This window comes from Lutjanus erythropterus, chromosome 14 (genome assembly GCF_056507025.1).
Source record: "Lutjanus erythropterus isolate fLutEry1 chromosome 14, fLutEry1.hap2, whole genome shotgun sequence".
Lineage (NCBI taxonomy): Eukaryota > Metazoa > Chordata > Actinopteri > Lutjaniformes > Lutjanidae > Lutjanus > Lutjanus erythropterus.
The window spans coordinates 33,958,203-33,976,739 of NC_139330.1; the positions used below are offsets into that span (position 1 = coordinate 33,958,203).

An 18,537-nucleotide genomic window follows, 5' to 3' on the forward strand; every position below is an offset into this window, starting at 1 on the left:
TGAGTGTTTTGATCTTTCATTCATTTTGAAATATGGAAGCAACAGTTTCATGCTTTTGACTAAATCCAAATATTGTCCTGTGCCTCTCCATATGTTCAGCTAAAGCCACGGAGGACTTGACTGGTAACAGTCTGTCCATCTCTTTTCATTTTCTGCTCTGTTCATCCTTTACTGTATAAAGCCATCCAGAGAGGCTGCACTTAACCCAGCAAAAATACCAGCTCAGATTATACATTTCCAGAAACAACTTTAATGCAGCAGCAACTGTAAATCATATTGATTTTTTTCTTTATCTAAATCCAGAGATTATGCAACGCTTTTGTCTCACTCACTGTTCGACATCCACTTTTTCACAGAATATTTAACAAGATTAGTGCAGTAATGAGGGTGACGTCAGCATGCTGTCAGGCTGCTCCGACCACCAGCCACCATATGGGTTTATTTAATCCTAAATCATGATGGATGCTCATATATGACATATATGATTCTTCTTTATATTAAACAGTCAGATGCATTTTGACATTTCCATTTTAAGTACTTAGCAGAAGCTTTTATCTAAAGTGGCTGAGGGCAACTGAAACATAAATCCTGTATAACTTACTGGACAGGCACACATGACATGTTACCAAAACATTGAATTAGGGTACCAACCCTTGAATAATAATTTCTTACAATGACTTACTACTACTTGTAAAGTTTTTTTTCTAAAACTATAAAACTATAAAACTTTTCTAAAAATATGAAGTGTTTAGAAAACATAAAAAGGGATTGTCTGTTTTTCATAATGGTTTGTTCATATTGTCTGTTTTCGTAATGGTTTCCAGAACAATAATTTGTTTTGATGATGGTATCGTATTATTTATTTATTTATTTCTGAATGTGTTGATAGTGTTGTCCGTTTTCATAATGTTTTGATAGTGTTGTTCGTTTTTGGAAGAATCTGATTATTGTTTTTGCAACGGTTTGATCATACTCTCTGTTTATGTAATGGTTTGATATTATTTTTTAGTCTGACATGCTAGTCAGAGAATCCAAACTATATAAACTGTTACACAAAAGCAGTAAATTTCAACAACAATAGTTCATCAATAGCTAAATGCTAAATAAATGTTGGTGTGTGTGGCCTGAAGTCCGTGTTTGTTAAGATTGAACAAGTTTATCTTTCACTACTACAGAAAAAAGGTTGATGTTCAATTCCCAGCCCACTGTAATATAAAGGTTTCCTCTGTAATCTGTGTTTGGTCTTAACCGAGCTCCCAGATCCTAGAAGTCACCCCAGTGAGGTCATCATATCTTGCATGCATGGTTTAATCGAGGTCATACAGTCTCAGAGTTAACATTAAGGTGATGGAGTTCAGTTTAATTTACTTTTTTTTTTATTAATTTCTGTTAACCACAAGTGTCAAACTAATGTAACACTTTGCAGTTACAATTAAAAGGTGTCATATCTGCTTCAAATCATTTTAACCTCAGAAAACAGGATGCTGATTATCTAACAAACTGAGGACTTCAGTTTATAGACCAGTTCCTGATGTATTTGCTAATATATTGAATGCAGAACGTTCTACAATATGATGTGCATTTTTGATTAAAAATCTAAACTGATAAAATGTATGTTTGCTATGTTAAAAGTGCAGACAGTGTATCCTTCAGTGGTGTTTCTGAATGTCTCCTCAGCAGTTAGTGATCTAAGTGGCTGAAGTGGAAAATCAATTTTAAAACCCTGAAAGTGCTGTTTTAACTGAACCTGTTCTAAACTGCAGCCAAGTGACGCAGCAGCAGGAAGCTCTGCTCTGTGTTGTACAGTATATCAGAGTGGAATATCAGTTTCCTGGCAGAGAGATCATCTTCACATTGGAATGAATTTAACAAACAACCAAATGTTTCTTTGTGACAACCTGAGGTTCAATTTCAGAATACGCACGGGGAGGAGCCGATAAGATGGATATGCTGCTTTTGGAAACATAAACTTGGCTCGTACAGCAGAACTACACACCCCCGTGTCTGTGTGTGTGTGTGTGTGTGTGTGTGTGTGTTTGTGTGTGTGTGTGTATGTGTGTTTGTGTGGGAATAGTGGATGTTTTGTCGTATGTTGCCTGTCCTTCCCTCAGGAAGCGTCTGTATCAGTGCCAGGTTGAGGTGAAAGGAAAGAGAAAGGACAGCTTTGTCGTGATGGCCTGTCTCACACACACACATATGTGCACACACACACACACACACACACACACACACATCTCTGGTAGAAATGGACTTGGCCTGTGTCCATGCCTGCATTGGCCAGTTTCAGTGAGCCTCTAATCTGTGAATTGAAAACACAAAGACTCCTCATAGGCGCTCCAAAAGGACCAGTCACGCCAACAGACCAGGACTGTTGGTGTCGTTATTTTGGGGCTGTGCAGTTGGCTGAAGAGGTGTCTCATCAGTATGTACTGAGGCCTGTGTATGTGCTGGTGTGTGTGTGTGTGTGTGTGTGTGTGTGTGTGTGTGTGTGTGTGTGTATTTGAGTTTGTATAATTGTGATTGTGTGTATGAATATGCATACAATATGTGTCAGATGTGAGACGATCCAGAGAGTGAACTTAATTGTTTTCCTCCCTGCATGTTCTCGGTGTGGCTCTCTGTTTTTGTGTGTGTGTGTGTGTGTGTGTCTTGCACTAGGCTCTCCTGGCTGTGAAGGTTCAGTGGGAAACACATTCCACCGACAGAAACTGAAGCAGTTTTTTCTGACAGATTTTTTACCAACAGAAATGATAAACACTTCTTACTGACTGACTGACTCTACATTTGACGTCTCAGCTCTTCTCTTCACACCACCAGATTTAGGAAGAGCAGAATTTAACCTCGTCTATCCTCCCTTCCTACGTCAGAAATCCTATCTTATCTCAGTTTAAGATGACATTTAGGATTTTTGGTTTTACACAAACCTGTTTCCTAACTGAATTTAGGATAGGAATTTAGTTTTCTGAGTTAGGAATCCTAAATTAGGATGGCTTTGATTCAAAGTGACTGTCAGAAACTGCAGCACCACTGTTGATAGGCCTGCATGGAAATGACAGTGAAGCTGGGGAACAACATGAACATCGGATTATAAATGACTGAAAGGCTACTCAAACCCTGTGATGATGCTCTAAATTTCCCGGACCGTGTCTTAATGGATACATATCAACTGCCTAGATAGTTAATTTTGAATTTGGGTCAGTAATTGGCAAGAAAACTTCTCAAAAAGATGGTGTTTCATCTCCTCCAGGACACAGTTAATTCCTCTGACTCATCAAAGCTAAAACTGAATGTCTGTCTCTTCTTGTCCATTCACAAGCTAACCAGAGACAAGTGAAGTGAGAAGGCTGTTGTCATGGATACAGGTAGTCCTGTGTACATCTTAACACAGATACAGGCATGACAGGACGAGTGCCAATTGAAGAATCAAGTTTATAGCTCTAGTTAGGATTTCCTACTTGATACTGTTTTTGACCACTCAGAAATGGTAAAAAAAAAAAAGTTATTGCTGTGATTTTGGTATCAAAAGTTTGTGATATCCAAGTCTCCTAAAGCCCCACCAAGTTGACTAAAAGAAATTATTTACACCATGTTTTTTTAGCCTGAATCTTTTCTATAGATCCTTAGCTTGGTGCCACGTTCACGTGCAAATGCACAACGTCTGAACTGGGTGTGTGTGGTGTGACGGTGTGCAAACAGCATGTCGGGACTTTAGGAGACTTGGATTACACCAGATAAACAAACATTAAAATTAGTCACCATTTACTTCCATTGTTTGGGAGATTCTGCAACACCGTTTTCCTGTGAAACTCCAGCAGTGTTTTGTGGACTAAAGAACTAAGGCTGCCCTTCAGTCGCCATGAGGGTGAGTAGATAATGACTGAATTTTAATTTTTGGGCGAACGGTCCCTCTAATGCTGCCATTAGTCTGTCGTTGGCTGGGGCCCAGCCCCCATCTAAAAAGACACTTGCCTCCGGCCCTGGTCAAAAGACAATTGCCACTGAGCCTAAGAACTTTGCTCTGAGGTGCTGATTTCAGCCTAATGCAAAAGTTCAGATAGTGGGATGAAAAATATGGTTTTGGAACCTCTTTAGCTGCAGGCAGTCTTTTGCAATGTGTTTATCACGCAGTGTGTTTATCACACGTTCAGAGTGCAGTGATTATGAAAATGTGATTTATTTGTCAGTGCTGCTTTTTGGACCTTCCATTTCGAGTAAGTGGTATGAAAGTGGGGTCAGTGAAAGTGAAAACATTTACAAATTCAGATTGGACTGAAAATGTGCTGCATTTCTCATTTTTGTGATTAATTTTCTGAGTGAATAAGAGGTGAAGGTCTGTTTTATTCCGTCTGAGCTCGAGCCTTCCCTGTGTCCTTATACTTGAACTCTCTTTTTTCGACATTTTTTCAATGGCAGCTCCACATCACGTCACATTCTTCATTTTGTCTCTATTTATTTATTTTTTATTTTTTTGTTTCTCTTCCTGCCGCTCTCCTCCTCTCTCCCTCTCTGTGCTGCTGTCAGTTCCTATGAGCAGACAGGCCCGTGTTGTGTTTGGGCCACACAGGGCAGGCTGAAGCTGAAGCCGCCTGACTCACAAGCTCTCGGCTGTTGAGAGACAGAATGTCACTGCACATTGGGTTGCCTTCACGTTACACAAGTGCACGCACAAACACACACAGCAAACGAACATACAGCGGGAAAATACACGCGTGCAGATAGTACACACACAGAGCAAGCCAAGCAAATCCCAGATACACACACACGCACACACACACACAGTCACTGGCGTGAGGCTATTTTTAGCCCGGCCACTCGTATGCAGACTCATATGCAACAGGAAACGCACATGATGGCTGTGAATGAATATGTGGCATATTTTGGCATGTTGTGATTGGCCGCAGTGATGGATTCACGGTGTCACCTTTCTCGAGCCCGGGATGGAGGGACAGAGCGGTGTCAAAGTGACATCACACTGAGGGCTGCCTCACACTGAGTGTGTGTGAATCACTGGATTTAAACTTTGGTTCAGGTTTTTATTTTGGCCAGGGGACAGCGGTGCCATGCACCCTCAACTTGGGACTTCAAAGAATTGCATCTGTAAGCCTGAAATGCAGGTTTGGCTCCCGCTCCGACAGAGCTGTGATGTGAGTCTGAGGAAAATTTGGGGGTGCTCTTGGTCACTTCAACAAAATATTTGAAGTCTACCTCTCATCACTGTTCATGTCACAGAGGAGGGATGTCACAGGTGATAACCCTGCTGTTGTGTTGTTGTCGTAGTTACCCCCACTATGCTTGCATACTGTAATATTTCCCCATTAATTGTCTGCATTTCTTGAATATCGACTTCACACTAAGGTTTCAGGTGTACTAATAAGGGAGAGGATCTCTTTGGCTTGATTCCACCAGGCACAGCTGCATCATGTTACAGCTGCGTCACTTTCGCTGGACCTGATTGCGTCCATTTAAGACAGTGCTCGTGATTCCACCTGCAGCGCCTCGCCATCTCCCAGAGGCAGCTCTCCTCTCTGCTTCAAAATACACGCCACGTCTATTTTTTGACGAATGCCACAAAAAAGAACTAACTACTGCTATTTAACCACTTATTCATCATTGAAAAACACAAAGCAAGGAAAAAGGACCAAATGAACAAAATCTGAACGAGAAAACTGCTGAAACATGGAGGACAGATCAGCACCGTAGCGCTGACGTGCCGTGCTCAGTAGAACCAACTGGTGACCAGCAAAGCCATTTCATTGTGCTATTGTATACTGATATCATCCTATAACAGAGACTGCACCAAAGGACTTATTTTTGTTGTACTTACAAGATAGGAATTTAAAAATTGTGATTTGAATTATGGTATTTAGTAAATTGACACATCTAAGCAACTCATTAATTCAATGGAATACACAAATATAATTATATTCAGTGCCCTAATGATGGGTCAGTGATATTATAAGGATATTAATGAAATGCACACAGTGGATGATGTTTAACCAGCTGAGGAAACTCAGTTTGGCAGCTGCAAAGCTGTGTGTTGTTTTTAGCCTGGATCATGTGTTTAAATTCTTCAAATCTGTCTGTTATGATAGTTTGTGTTTTTTGCTCTGCTGTCAGTAGACTTATCCATATTGCGGCAGGTCATATTCTGCAAACATCAGCCCTTTTATATGAATGTGCTCATAACTAGTTAGTGAAGCCAGATAACAAATATATATCTTGGATGTGTTGAACTTGCTTCGTAGTACAGGCCCCTGGTGTAATTATTAAAAAAGAACAAAAGCAATCAGACAAGAATCAAACTCCTTTTTTTGTTTTGGACCTGTTTGATTTCCACAATTGGTCTTATTTGAATTTTTGTAGCACTGCTTTTTATTTTTACCTCTGCTGCCTCCTTGTATTAAATTCAGTTGTCTATTATATATATGTGCTCGTCACATATGTTTCACATTTTATTTATTTGTAATTGTTTGTTTGGATGAGTCCCTCAGGATACCTTCTTCTCCTGCCACAGTTAATTTTTCATGTGTGTGTGTTTTCTCTGCAGCAATCCATGAGTTCCCCAGGGATTACTTCACCAACAAGGAGCGCATTGACGGAGCTGTGGGCCTGCACGTCCTCTGTGTGAGTGTCACCTGCAGCGCTGTATATACAGTTGCACATGCACACACTTAATTAAAGATGTTTGTGGAGGTCTGAGTGAATTGGAGACACTGGAAAAGGCCTCTGTGAAAAAAAAAAAACAGAAAAGTGATTCCAAAAATGCCAAATGGTGAATAATAATTACTGCTGATATTTCACACCCGGCCTTCATCAGTGCTGAGATGTGCCTTGAAGGCTTTTTATGCAGCAGCAAATTCATGTGCAAGTTTCTCTGTTATCTAATGAAAAATCCGTATATACTGTCCATGGCTGCAGACGGAAGTAGACAGAAACCACTACTGCAGTGGCACCTTAACACTCTCTTGTATGGACAACATTTCAGCTTTTAAGTGCTTTTGGGAAGAAGTCTGTCCAGTATATATGTTTAAAACAAAGTAGTTTTAAACTAAAGTTAACATTTTCAGCTAAATTTACTCCAGTTGTAACAGATGGTTAGACTAGTTAGCTTTTCTGTTCTTTGTCGTTCAGCTCCTTCAACAACAAACTGAGACTCTAAAAAAAGGAAAGTAGAAGCCACAAGCCTCTGCTACATTCATTTCTGGATTATTTTTGCTTTTATAATGGTCCAACAAATCCTCATGGTTTAATGGCATTCTGAGCTAAAAAAAAATTTAAAAAAAAGCAAAAGAGCGATCTGTCTCTTAGCCATCACCACGCGTATCTCACGCAAGCTCGGTACTACAGTCCCTGGCCAAAATTCCTCATTTACACTGTCATGTGTTTCCAAGTTTGATGATGTAAATTATAAACCAGCAAGTAATACCTGCTGGCTTTAATCATGGCAGCTAACATTACTCCATACAGCATTTTCCCATCTGTGGGAAATCCAAATCCAAACTGTGGAGATCCGACAGAGGGGGCATGTTTAAGTTATTTTTTAACAAAGCCTGTGTCTTAACCAGATTCAGACTTGTGCTTCGAGTAGAGTTGGATGGATGGATGTTCAGCCTGGCAGTCTGTCGCCAGGGAGTTTAATGCTGAGGCACTGAGGTTGTTCATGTTGCTACCATAGTCCTTGCATACTGTAATATTTCCCTGTTAATCACATGCAATTCACGAATATTAGGTTCATACGAATGTTTTGGACATGCTCATAAATCACACGCTGTTGTAGCAAACTAGATATCATGATAATGAGGAATTTCAGATGCATTGAGTTGCTAACAAATGTAAAAATGCTAAGCCCAGTTATTCCCAACTACAGCTTATCTAATAAGCAAATTAATCACCTGAATATGATGCTTCACTTAAAGATTAAGTTCGGCTGTTTAGATGTTGGCTGCAGCTGCTGTAGGGAACTTTGCTTTCATGTTGTGGAAAATGGTGCATTCTTTAGATTTTAAATATACTGGGTTTTTTTTTGTTCGATCAGACCCACTTTATGTTTCACATTGAAAATACTGGAATGGGGTTTGTCTATGGTGAATTTAGTAACCACAATTGCGACCGCTTTCGGCTCGCCATTGTCCTGACTGTGACTTTAATAAGCTGCAGAGGTAATGTTGCTTTCGTTCTCTTTTTCTGTGTACTCTCTATTACTATTATTACAGATTGATAGAACACAAATCAGTTCTTAGTTGTGCCAACCTGATTCTGTTAGCAGCCATAAAAGTATGAGGTTTGGTACACAACCCTAGTTTTGAGGCTTAACATATGTCTCAAAGGGAGTGACTGCTGATGGTGATAAACCCAAACTTCCACTGTTAGTATAAATGTGTTCAGTCCAACTCTGTCACAGCAGTAAGACCACAGTTTTGTTTATACATACAAGATCTTTTCAGTCGTTTCATTCATTCAGTGACACCTAACACTTTGATATTATTCCCATCATTAACTAATCTCAACCTGCAGCCTGTGTACAATGTGATTCAAAATACTCAATTTCAAGCCAGTATTGTGAAACAAATCCAGGTGAAAAACGCCAAGAAGATGGATTTACCTATAATCTACTGGCTGACTTGGTGAATCAGCAATTCACAGCTGATTGTGTTAACACAAAAATGGAGTGGTGTCACACTCACACAACTGGAACCACTTTGTCCTCACTTTTTTTTTACAGAAATATTTTTAATTCAGAATGAATACTCTTTTTTTTCAGTTGCTGTTATGTTACTATCAATGAAACATAACAGTACAAATTAAAAGTCTGCCAGGAAAGGGATGGATTATGTCCACTGAGACACTGAAAGGCTTTTAATGTGAAACATCTGTGCAGGAAATGTTGTGTTTTGATGATGGTAACTCAACAGTGGTTGAAAAACCTGGAAACAGAAGCAATTTGAATTTATTAGTGAGTGAGAACAGGATTTTTTTTTTTTGAAGAAAATAAACTTAGAGCAGCAGAGTGGTGAGTATACCATGATTGATGTGCTGATAGAATCTGTACTATGGAAATGTCATTTATCAAGAAGTAAACATGAAGAACATTTAGAGTTTGAACAGCAGATCAGAAAACAAGGAGACGTCTCACTAAGATATGATCAAATAAATAAAGGCCTGTCTCTAATTACATGTCTGTTATTAGCCGGTGGGAGAATAATGGGAGAAATGTGAGCTTCAGTATAACCCTATATACTAACTAACACACACAAACACACACACACAGACCGCAGTGTGTAGCCACCCTCTGAGGCAGCTGCCGGTGTGCTGTAATGTGGAAGTGTTTGGCAGATGTTGAGCAGAGGCTTATGTGTGATTTGAGGACACGCTGACTGTCTAAAGATTCAGACAACCAAAACTGCTCTGCATGTCAAACAGAGGTTACATCATTCCCCAAAATTACAGTCATGCTCGTGGAAGTCTGCTCGGTTCACCTATAAGTATATGAATTCTATTTTCATGTCAACATGTAGTCTGCATGGTGACCACAAAAATCTATTCTGAAGCTCTTTTTAGTTTGGTGTTAATATCTTTACTGTAAATACTCAAATATTGTGAAGAACAAAGCTAATTGAGAACAGTTATTATTATTATTACATTAGAGATTGGCCTGTAATTCATATTTCAATAAATGGTATCATGACTACTCTGTAACTTGGGTGAATCAACAATGTAACAGAGTGAATTAGTTACTGTTACACACTGCACACATTTTACAGTGATAGTGGCAGATTTAACATTGAAGTAGAGAGTCATTTTTGAAACATGGGTTCTTCGATTCCACTGAGAAGTAAACACAGGCTTCTCACCTAAAATCATCTCCGGTACTGTATTCAAACTGGCCTCCATTGGTCTCAGAGTCTGAGTCTTGGTCTAATTGGGCCACTAACCGAGCTTACTGGCTAATGGCAGCTACAGTTAGCAATTAGCAGAAAAGTGCCAGGGCCTTCAGCATTACATGAGAGAAGAGCCATCTTGCAACAATGCCCTGGGCCAAAACAGAATTGATATCAGCTGAAGTGAATGCTATATTTAGAATATTTTCACCAATTTACTTTGCTGTCACACAACTTTTTCCAGTGAGAAACCACTGCTGTATAAGACAAATATCACTCAACCCCTCCATGTGTGACGTCGGTCATTTTACCTCGCACACTTAAACTGATGTAGATTTTTTATTTATTTATTTATTTTTTTTCTAGTGGACATTTTGTAAATGGCTAAAATACCTTTCTCCTAACTTGGGTCCATACTTGCCAACCCTCCCAATTTTCCCAGGAAACTCCTTTTTGTCCTCACCATTTCCTGGTTTCCCCGGGGGTTTACTATTCTCCTGAGTTTCTCCTGATTGCTGACAAATTTTCACACCTTTTTTTTCCTTTTTTTGTTAACACAACCTGTTTCTGGCTCTGTACAGCATACATAAGCCTTACGACTCTAAAAGTCGGACAGTAATATAGCTACACTCTGTCACTGTATCCAGTTCTCCTTCATGCGTCCATGCTCTCACCTCGTCCTCCTCAGTGACGAGGGAAAATTTCAGACATCCTGGAAAGAAGAATTCCTATTTCTTACAGATAGTTTTACAGAAAAGGAGCACATTTTTTTTCTAAGAGCACCCTCACTAACATAGAAAATATTTGTCAAATATGACTTTTTTTGTATTATTTTTTGTCATCAGATTTGAAGTTGGACCAGATAAGCCTAAATGATGTGCTCCCCTTGAATTTTCCAGCTAATAAATGTCAGTTATAGCTCACCAGGAGGCCAAAAATGTGTTCTTATTATTTTGTTATTTTTCATTCTTAAAAGTCACCATGACACTTAGAGTTTTCCTTGCTTTGTTTTAGTAATTCTCAATATTTTTGAGGTCTGAAGGTTGTCAAGTCAGCTGGGGGGCAACTGTCATCTACTGTAGGTGACTGTGGGTAATGGCCTTCATACAACTGTTTCCCTCAGAGCTCAGTTCTAGTTTTAACTAACATCAGGAGTATGATGGTAGACCCTGTTGTATATGTATTGTTCCTCACCTGTGTGTGTGTGTGTGTGTGTGTGTGTGTGTGTGTGTGTGTGTGTGTGTGTGTGTGTGTGTGTGTGTGTGTGTGTGTGTGTGTGTGTGTGTGTGTGTGTGTGTGTGTTTGGCCCCTGCAGGCAGTCTACATGTTCTACGCTCTGGCGTTGGTGTGTGACGACTACTTTGTCCCCTCACTAGAGAAGATATGCGAGGTAAGAAAACACTGCAGGTTATTACTGCACTAGTGCTGAGCTTACATCACCACAGGACAGCTCTCCAAGTAATGCTTTGTGATGGACTTCTGTTCAGAGTGCTGTTTCCTTTTCTCTTTTCTTCTTTAAACCAGCGTCTTCATCTGAGTGAAGATGTTGCAGGAGCAACTTTCATGGCAGCAGGCAGCTCGGCTCCTGAACTGTTCACCTCTGTCATTGGTGAGAAACACACACACACACACACACACACACACACACACACACTGTTGTGCATGAGTGCGCTAAAAGAACATGTTCATGTTTTTTGATAAACAGTGAACTGAACTAATCCGTTTGCAAGAGAGAGGCCGGCGCTCACAATATCAGCTGATCATCAAAGAATATCAAAATAATGATTTAATATGTATATTAATATTTAATTAGGATTATAGGATTTTTAGAAGCTTTAAGGGGTAAACGTATCCAATATTTCACACAAAAAAGAAGAAAAATAGAGACAAGTCAGAAAAACTGAACAATTTTAAATAATGAACATAATTTCCAATTCCTTTGAACATCTCATGACCCCTCAGATTTATCTTCAGGCTTCCTGGGTGTCTGGATCCCAGAGTGAATGACATTAAAGGCAAAATATGCAGGATTTTCCACAAAAATATCACCAAAAACATGATGTCAGCATCACCAAAGGGGATTTATTCAGAAAATATGAACAAACAGCTTGCCATGCATGCTAGCCGGTATTTGTGTATCTGTTGTACAGGAGTTTTCATCACTAAAGGTGACGTCGGGGTCGGCACCATCGTGGGCTCAGCTGTCTTCAACATCCTCTGCATTATTGGAGTGTGTGGGATATTCGCTGTACAGGTACTTTACAACACACACACACTTGTCTCTCTTTTTGTCGTTAACAATTTTTCCATCCACTATTCACACAGACCTTTAGCAGTATTGCTTTATTGGAAGGGACATGCAGAAGACAGTCATTACACTGTCATAACCATGTCATGACACCTGTCATGAACGTGAAGGAGTTCTTTATGAATGTTTATGACTTTTAAGTGTCATTCAGTCAGTTATGTGACTTTGTGTGAGATGTCTTTGCTATGACAGCTTGATATAATCAAGACAAGGTCTTTGTCATGACAGCTTGACATTACTGTCTTTGTCATTATCAACTTAAGGAATCTGTTAGATTTATGTTTTGACATGACATTATACTGTCATATGTGGTTGGTTTTGACACCAACTGTCATGAGACCATTATAAGTGTGTCATGATTATTTTCTTTGACCTCAAGTAAAGTGGTACATTTTTGATGTCATTAAGTTTTATTGCTCTGTCAAATGCTTGATTGACTTGACCTAAAGTTAAGTGGTACCATTTAGACTCGTCATAAAGATGTTATTAAATGTTATGAGGCCAGTTTGACGTCAGTTATGTCACTTTTAATGCACAGATGGCATTATTTGAGATGTCTTTGTTATGACATTATCAAACTTAACGAAAGTGCATAGCTTTATGCTTTAACATGACATTATACTGTCATATGTGGTTGGATTTGTTCTAAAGATATCATTAAGATGTCTTACACTGTCAAATACTTTTGTAATGGGTTCATGAATATTTCACTTGACATAAAGTAAAGTGGTACTAATTAGACTTGTCATAAAGCACATATGTACATCAGTGTGTGTGTGTGTGTGTGTGTGTGTCTAATTTGATTTTCATTTTCATACTCATGACAGGTGTCATGACATGGTTATGACATTGTAATGCCAGTCTTATGTACACCCCTAGGAAGCATTTGAAACACTGCATTATTAAGTATGTATCTGTAAGAACAAAGAGAGAAGAAGCACCAGCTGTCTTGGGCACATATACGAGGACAAGGTTAAGATGTGTGCAGACCTGTTTGTGCCAAGTCTGTGGCACTATTTATTCTTTTAAAAAAAACAAAAAAACAACTATATTTATTTTTAATTTTTTGCCTCAAGCAAGTCTGCGATTTTTTTCAGAATGCCTAAGCTGATACATCACAGTTCACATTAAAAACCTTGGATGGAGACTGCACTCTGTCTCTCCCTCTCTCCTCATAACTGCATTTATTTTGCAGCAGAAGTGTGTGAGTCAGAGAATGATATCTGTCCCGTTCACTGCTGTAATCCCACGAGGAAAAGAAAAACATACTTGAAAGAATTTTTTTCCTATTTAGATTACACATTACGTAATACCAAAACAGACACACACACACACACACACACACACACACACTCAGAGCTCGGTTTATCTTGTTAGTAGTGCACAGCAGTGAGTACCTTGTGGGATGTGTTACTCAACAGGACAAAAAATGTTGTTTAATGTTGGCAAGTTTTATCAGTGTCTCACTCCTTCTGCCTGTCTGTCTCTCTCAGACAATACGTCTGTCCTGCTGGCCTCTGCTCAGAGACTCTGTCTACTACACCTTGTCTATCTCTGCTCTCATAGTGGTAAGACACAGCTTGATACAACACAACTGCAATCATACTAACATTTCAAATATATTCCATATAGACAACTTGACACCATGTCTATAATGCATAATAAGCAGATTCATAAGGTATTAGAATGTATTTATAAGCCTTCATGAAACTCTTAAAAAATGTTTATAATCATGAATGACAACTTATAACAGCGTTTTTAAAGAATTATAAGTGGTGGACATGATGTATTAAGTCCAGCGTTCATAACGCTTTGTAATCTTTAGAATCTGTGTCCTGAGTTACAAAGCACATTCATACCCATGACTTCATCTAGTCATAAAGACACACAGAGAACTACTCTAATGGATCATAACAGATTATACAACTCCAGTTGTTAATTTTTCTTGTAAATATACACTCATTCTGAATTTGATGCCTGCAACGTTTCACAAAAGTTGGGTCAGGAGGAATAAAAGACTGGAATTGTTGTTGAACGCTCCAAAAACACCTGTTTGGAACATTCCACAGGTAAACAGGTGAATTTGTAACAGGTGACAGGATCATGATTGGGTATTGAAGGGACGTCCTGGAAAGACTCAGTCGTTCAGAAGCATGGATGGGGTGAGGTCCACCACTTTGTGAAAAACTGCAAATGGTCCATCAGTTAAAGAAGACAGTTTCTCAACACAAACTGCAGGAATTTAGAGATTTCACCATCTACAATTCATGATATCATTAAAAGATTCAGAGAATCCAGAGAAAACACGGAAAGCAGAAGTGCTCTAAGTATAAAAGAAATCAAATGTTATACAAACAAAAAAAATCTATCTCTAATTTCATTTATTATTATCATGGTATTATTGTGCCTTGAGTTTTTGGTGTCATTTATATCTCTGTAATCAAGTATATGATTTTCTCTTCTCTATCATTTTCCTCTTCCATATTACAGTTCATATATGATGAAAAAGTGGTTTGGTAAGTCTAATTTCTAAAGTATGGAAAATTTAAAATTAATCACAGTAATTCATGTCAGAACAATCAGCCTCAGATTAACTGAATAATTTACGTTGTAAACTGATCTGAACTGTGTTTTTCAGGTGGGAAGCTCTCACGTTGATTCTGATGTATTTCGTCTACATTTTGATCATGAAGTAAGTCATTATCTTGATAACACTGATAACATGCAGTTATAACACCTTGTGGCTTTTCTTAAAAAATTACGGGAGTCATCAACAAAATGAGGATACTTAAAAGCAGGAGATCCCAAACTGTTGATCGAAAACATTTCAGTGTAATGGTCATTTTTATCATCCTACACAGTCAAACCATATTGTTTTTTTCAGAGCTACAGGCGCCAGATCAATCGACCACCAATCGTTATCAGCCGATATTCAGTAAAATTACGCGTTTGGGAGATCAGGATTCATGCTGTCTGGTCAATGATTCTGAAAACTGATCCATGACAAGAAAAACTTCTGACACTTCTCAGCTAGGCTGGTGTCGTCACATACTAGCTAACTGAGCACAGCCTTTAATTTCTGAGGAAATTTTAAGACAATTTTAAACAAATCCAATTCTCATTTATGTAGTTGTATACTCAATACTTCTAAAAAACCTGAAGGAAAAGTTGTACCACACACCTCCCTTGCATGTGGCTGAAAAGAAAAATCAGACATATTATCTATAGATCCCCCACTGACCGCTTCAGCATGTTACTGCGTTACACCACCGTCACCAGCATATGTGAAAGGGCGAGGCTGACCTGTGAACAAATACATGTACACAATACATGATTATTATATGCGTATGGGGTTGTTCAGGTGCTGTATAGTCATGCAGCCTATGTTACGATGCCACATAACGATCCAAGTAAATGACAAAGCCATGAAATTAGTCCATAAAGCCTCTATTATAGTCCCAAATTAACACGTATGCAGACGTCAGGGACACCTATCAGCTCTTGCTAAACTACTTTGTGAAGTCTGCTTAGAGGAAGCGCTCCACATATGTGCAGTAGATCGATGTCTGTAGTGGCTGCATGGAAAAGTCCACGGACAAGTCCACACGGTCTCAACAAATGGGTGGGCATGTGGATGTCAACACAGAGCCCTCGCACACAACCACTGGTGACAAAGGTTCTGTCACATGGACCTCAGCAAAACGCATAATACCAGCTTAATACTGCTACACTGCTATACAGCTGCTTTAACAAAACAAAAAAGTGACTATCGGCATAATAAATGATCGGCAATTGGGATCATTTCCAAAAAAACGTGACTGAAGCGTCCCTATTTAAAGTTTTGCAGTTCTGTGCGCTTAAATGTAACGAGTGAACTGGGCGGAACTTGGCGTCTTTTTCAGGTTGAACTCCCATGTTGTTCGCTTTCTGGAGAGGCGGAAGAAGAACTCGTCCTCTTTGAGGAACGGAGCAGCCAACAACGCTGACCTAGACGACGGCTGTGACGCCACCGCTGTCCTACTGAAGAAAGGTACGCTCTTTGGTAAACTGGCATTCAGCAGCTGGATGCACAGAAGCACTGGGCAGATACATTAAGTGTTGTTCGCCAAGAAATAGCTTTGACACAACTCCATCTTGAACAACAAATGTTGACATTTTTGCATTTATAGATAGATAGATACTGCAGCCAGCCACCAGGGGGCGATCAATATGTTCTGGCTTCAGTATAGGGGAAGCTGTCATATTGTCCATTTCTGTATGTTAATACAAACTCTTTCAAATTAAAAAGCCCTCTCACATTTCAGTGGACAGAAATCCTTCATTTCTTTATCAGGGCTTTTATTCTGAAACATTTGCAGGAACATGTGAAAAATTCATTGCCTTGCAACACCACACACATTCATGGGCTCCTAGTATGTTCCATTCAGGAGCAGCTAAGTCACATGCAACACCTAGTGGTAAAATATGTTATTACCAGTCTGATATGCCAGCGCCTGTGTGGAATCTTTGCTATGGTTACAAACATTGTAAGAATATAGTCACTCATTTTATTTTGTGCTACACTGTGTGTGTCCTACAGCAAACCACCACAGGAAGCCATCAGTACTGATGGTGGATGAGCTGCTGTCTGCGTACCCCCACCAGCTGTCCTTCTCCGAGGCCGGGATGAGGATCATGATCACCAGCCACTTCTCCCCCAGAACCCGCCTCACCATGGCCTCACGGATGCTCATCACCGAGGTGAGGATTCACACGGCCGCACCACGGTCGCACTTTTGATTGAAAAAAGAGAGAAAAAAAAAAAGATTGCTGCCATTTCCAATTTGAAGCAGACTGCAGTGTGTGTTTTTCTGCAGAGAGGGAAAAGCGTTTCAGACAGCCTCTTTAACAAGGTAATCTGGTGCTGCACCGAGGCCCCGGCCTACAAATCAGTTCCACCACTGAGGATTCCACGCATTACGTGTTTTTGTGCATTTCTCAAGGACTAGTCAAGAAAGTCAGAACACTGATCCAACAAATGGATCCATCTCATGTGTTATTTTACAAATGTAAATACATTAGTTAAGCTAAACCTCAGTCCTTAACTTCCTTGTAGTCCACGTCAAATTAAATTGTGTGGTTTTTCTCCTACAGCAAACAGACTGTGTGTGCTATTGTGTGTTTACAGGCAGTGGTAGAAGTATTTAGATCCTTTGCTTAAAGGGACAGTTCACTCCAAAATCAAGAATACATATTTCTGTGTATATGTGTATATATATTTGGCCTGTAGTGTTGTTGTTCCATCTAGATTTTTTGGTGTGAGTTGCAGAATTTTGGAGATATCAGCTGTAGAGACTTCTCTCCAATATAATGGGACTAAATGACACTCAAAACAGTGTCTCTTTCCAAAAATCATGACCTGGTTACTCAAGATAATTCACAGAGATCCAAAACTCTGCAGCTCACACCAGAAAAATCTGGATGGATAAAGATAAATACAATAAAATATAATTAAAATTCTAAGTAAAAGTCCTGTATGAAAGATTCTGCATAGGTAAAAGCACATAAGCAGGGGGTTGGGCCCATCCAGAGAGTCACCCGATAAATCTGAGGGGTGATGAAATCATTTATGGAAGAGGAGGAAAAAGAGAGAGAGAGGGGAAAAGTTCTGAATCACAAATTTGTTTTCATTTTTCAGATGTTTTTTTTTTTTTTGTCTTTAATCTTTGATTTTAGTGAAATATTGGAACATGTGAGCATGTATTGAAATGAAATCATGTCAGAAGTTTAGAGGAAAAATCTCTATTTGTTGAGCTGCAAACAACTCAGACATCTGAAATGTGACACAACCATACACTGCTTGTTATAAGGCGTCACAAGCCAAAGAGGTTGGAAAGCACTGATCTTTTTTCTTCTTTCTTTATTTTATTTATTTATCAGGGACAGTGCATATTAATAAACATTACTGTAAATATGCAAGAATTAGCAGAAAGGCTAGTTTTCATCCTGGCCAGATGTAAAGTTGACAATCTAAAATCAATATAAAAATTAAGAATTAGGAAACAAGTTTAAACAGTAATTGCAAAGGCATGCTAAATTACAGTAAAAGCAGAACACAGACAATATTAAGCAGAAAACAGACATGGACAGCAATAAAAGCAGAGGAAGAAAAGAGCACAGAGGGCAAATCACAGTTCAAAAAGACCGGAAGCAAACAGCACTACAACAACAACAACACAAGCAAGGTCAACAACATACAAATTCAAGCAAGGACAGACATGAGGGGAAAAAAAGTTTAAGAAGAACTTTGCAGAATTAGACAAAGACAAGCAAAGACCCTGAAGAGCAAAGACAGACAGGCGAATACAGAGC

At 39.2% G+C, this 18,537-nt stretch overlaps 1 protein-coding gene across 1 annotated transcript in view; it reads left to right on the forward strand.

Moving 5' to 3' along the window:
* LOC146315857 (sodium/potassium/calcium exchanger 3-like) overlaps positions 1-18,537 on the forward strand; it is a 119,591-nt gene that overhangs the window by 88,957 nt on the left and 12,097 nt on the right. Inside the window, exons 3-11 of the mRNA XM_084735621.1 lie at positions 6,548-6,624; positions 11,194-11,268; positions 11,403-11,487; positions 12,029-12,132; positions 13,680-13,754; positions 14,677-14,702; positions 14,825-14,878; positions 16,089-16,216; positions 16,766-16,926. Coding sequence (XP_084591747.1) covers positions 6,548-6,624; positions 11,194-11,268; positions 11,403-11,487; positions 12,029-12,132; positions 13,680-13,754; positions 14,677-14,702; positions 14,825-14,878; positions 16,089-16,216; positions 16,766-16,926 — 785 coding nt within the window. The remainder of the gene's footprint in view (positions 1-6,547; positions 6,625-11,193; positions 11,269-11,402; positions 11,488-12,028; positions 12,133-13,679; positions 13,755-14,676; positions 14,703-14,824; positions 14,879-16,088; positions 16,217-16,765; positions 16,927-18,537) is intronic.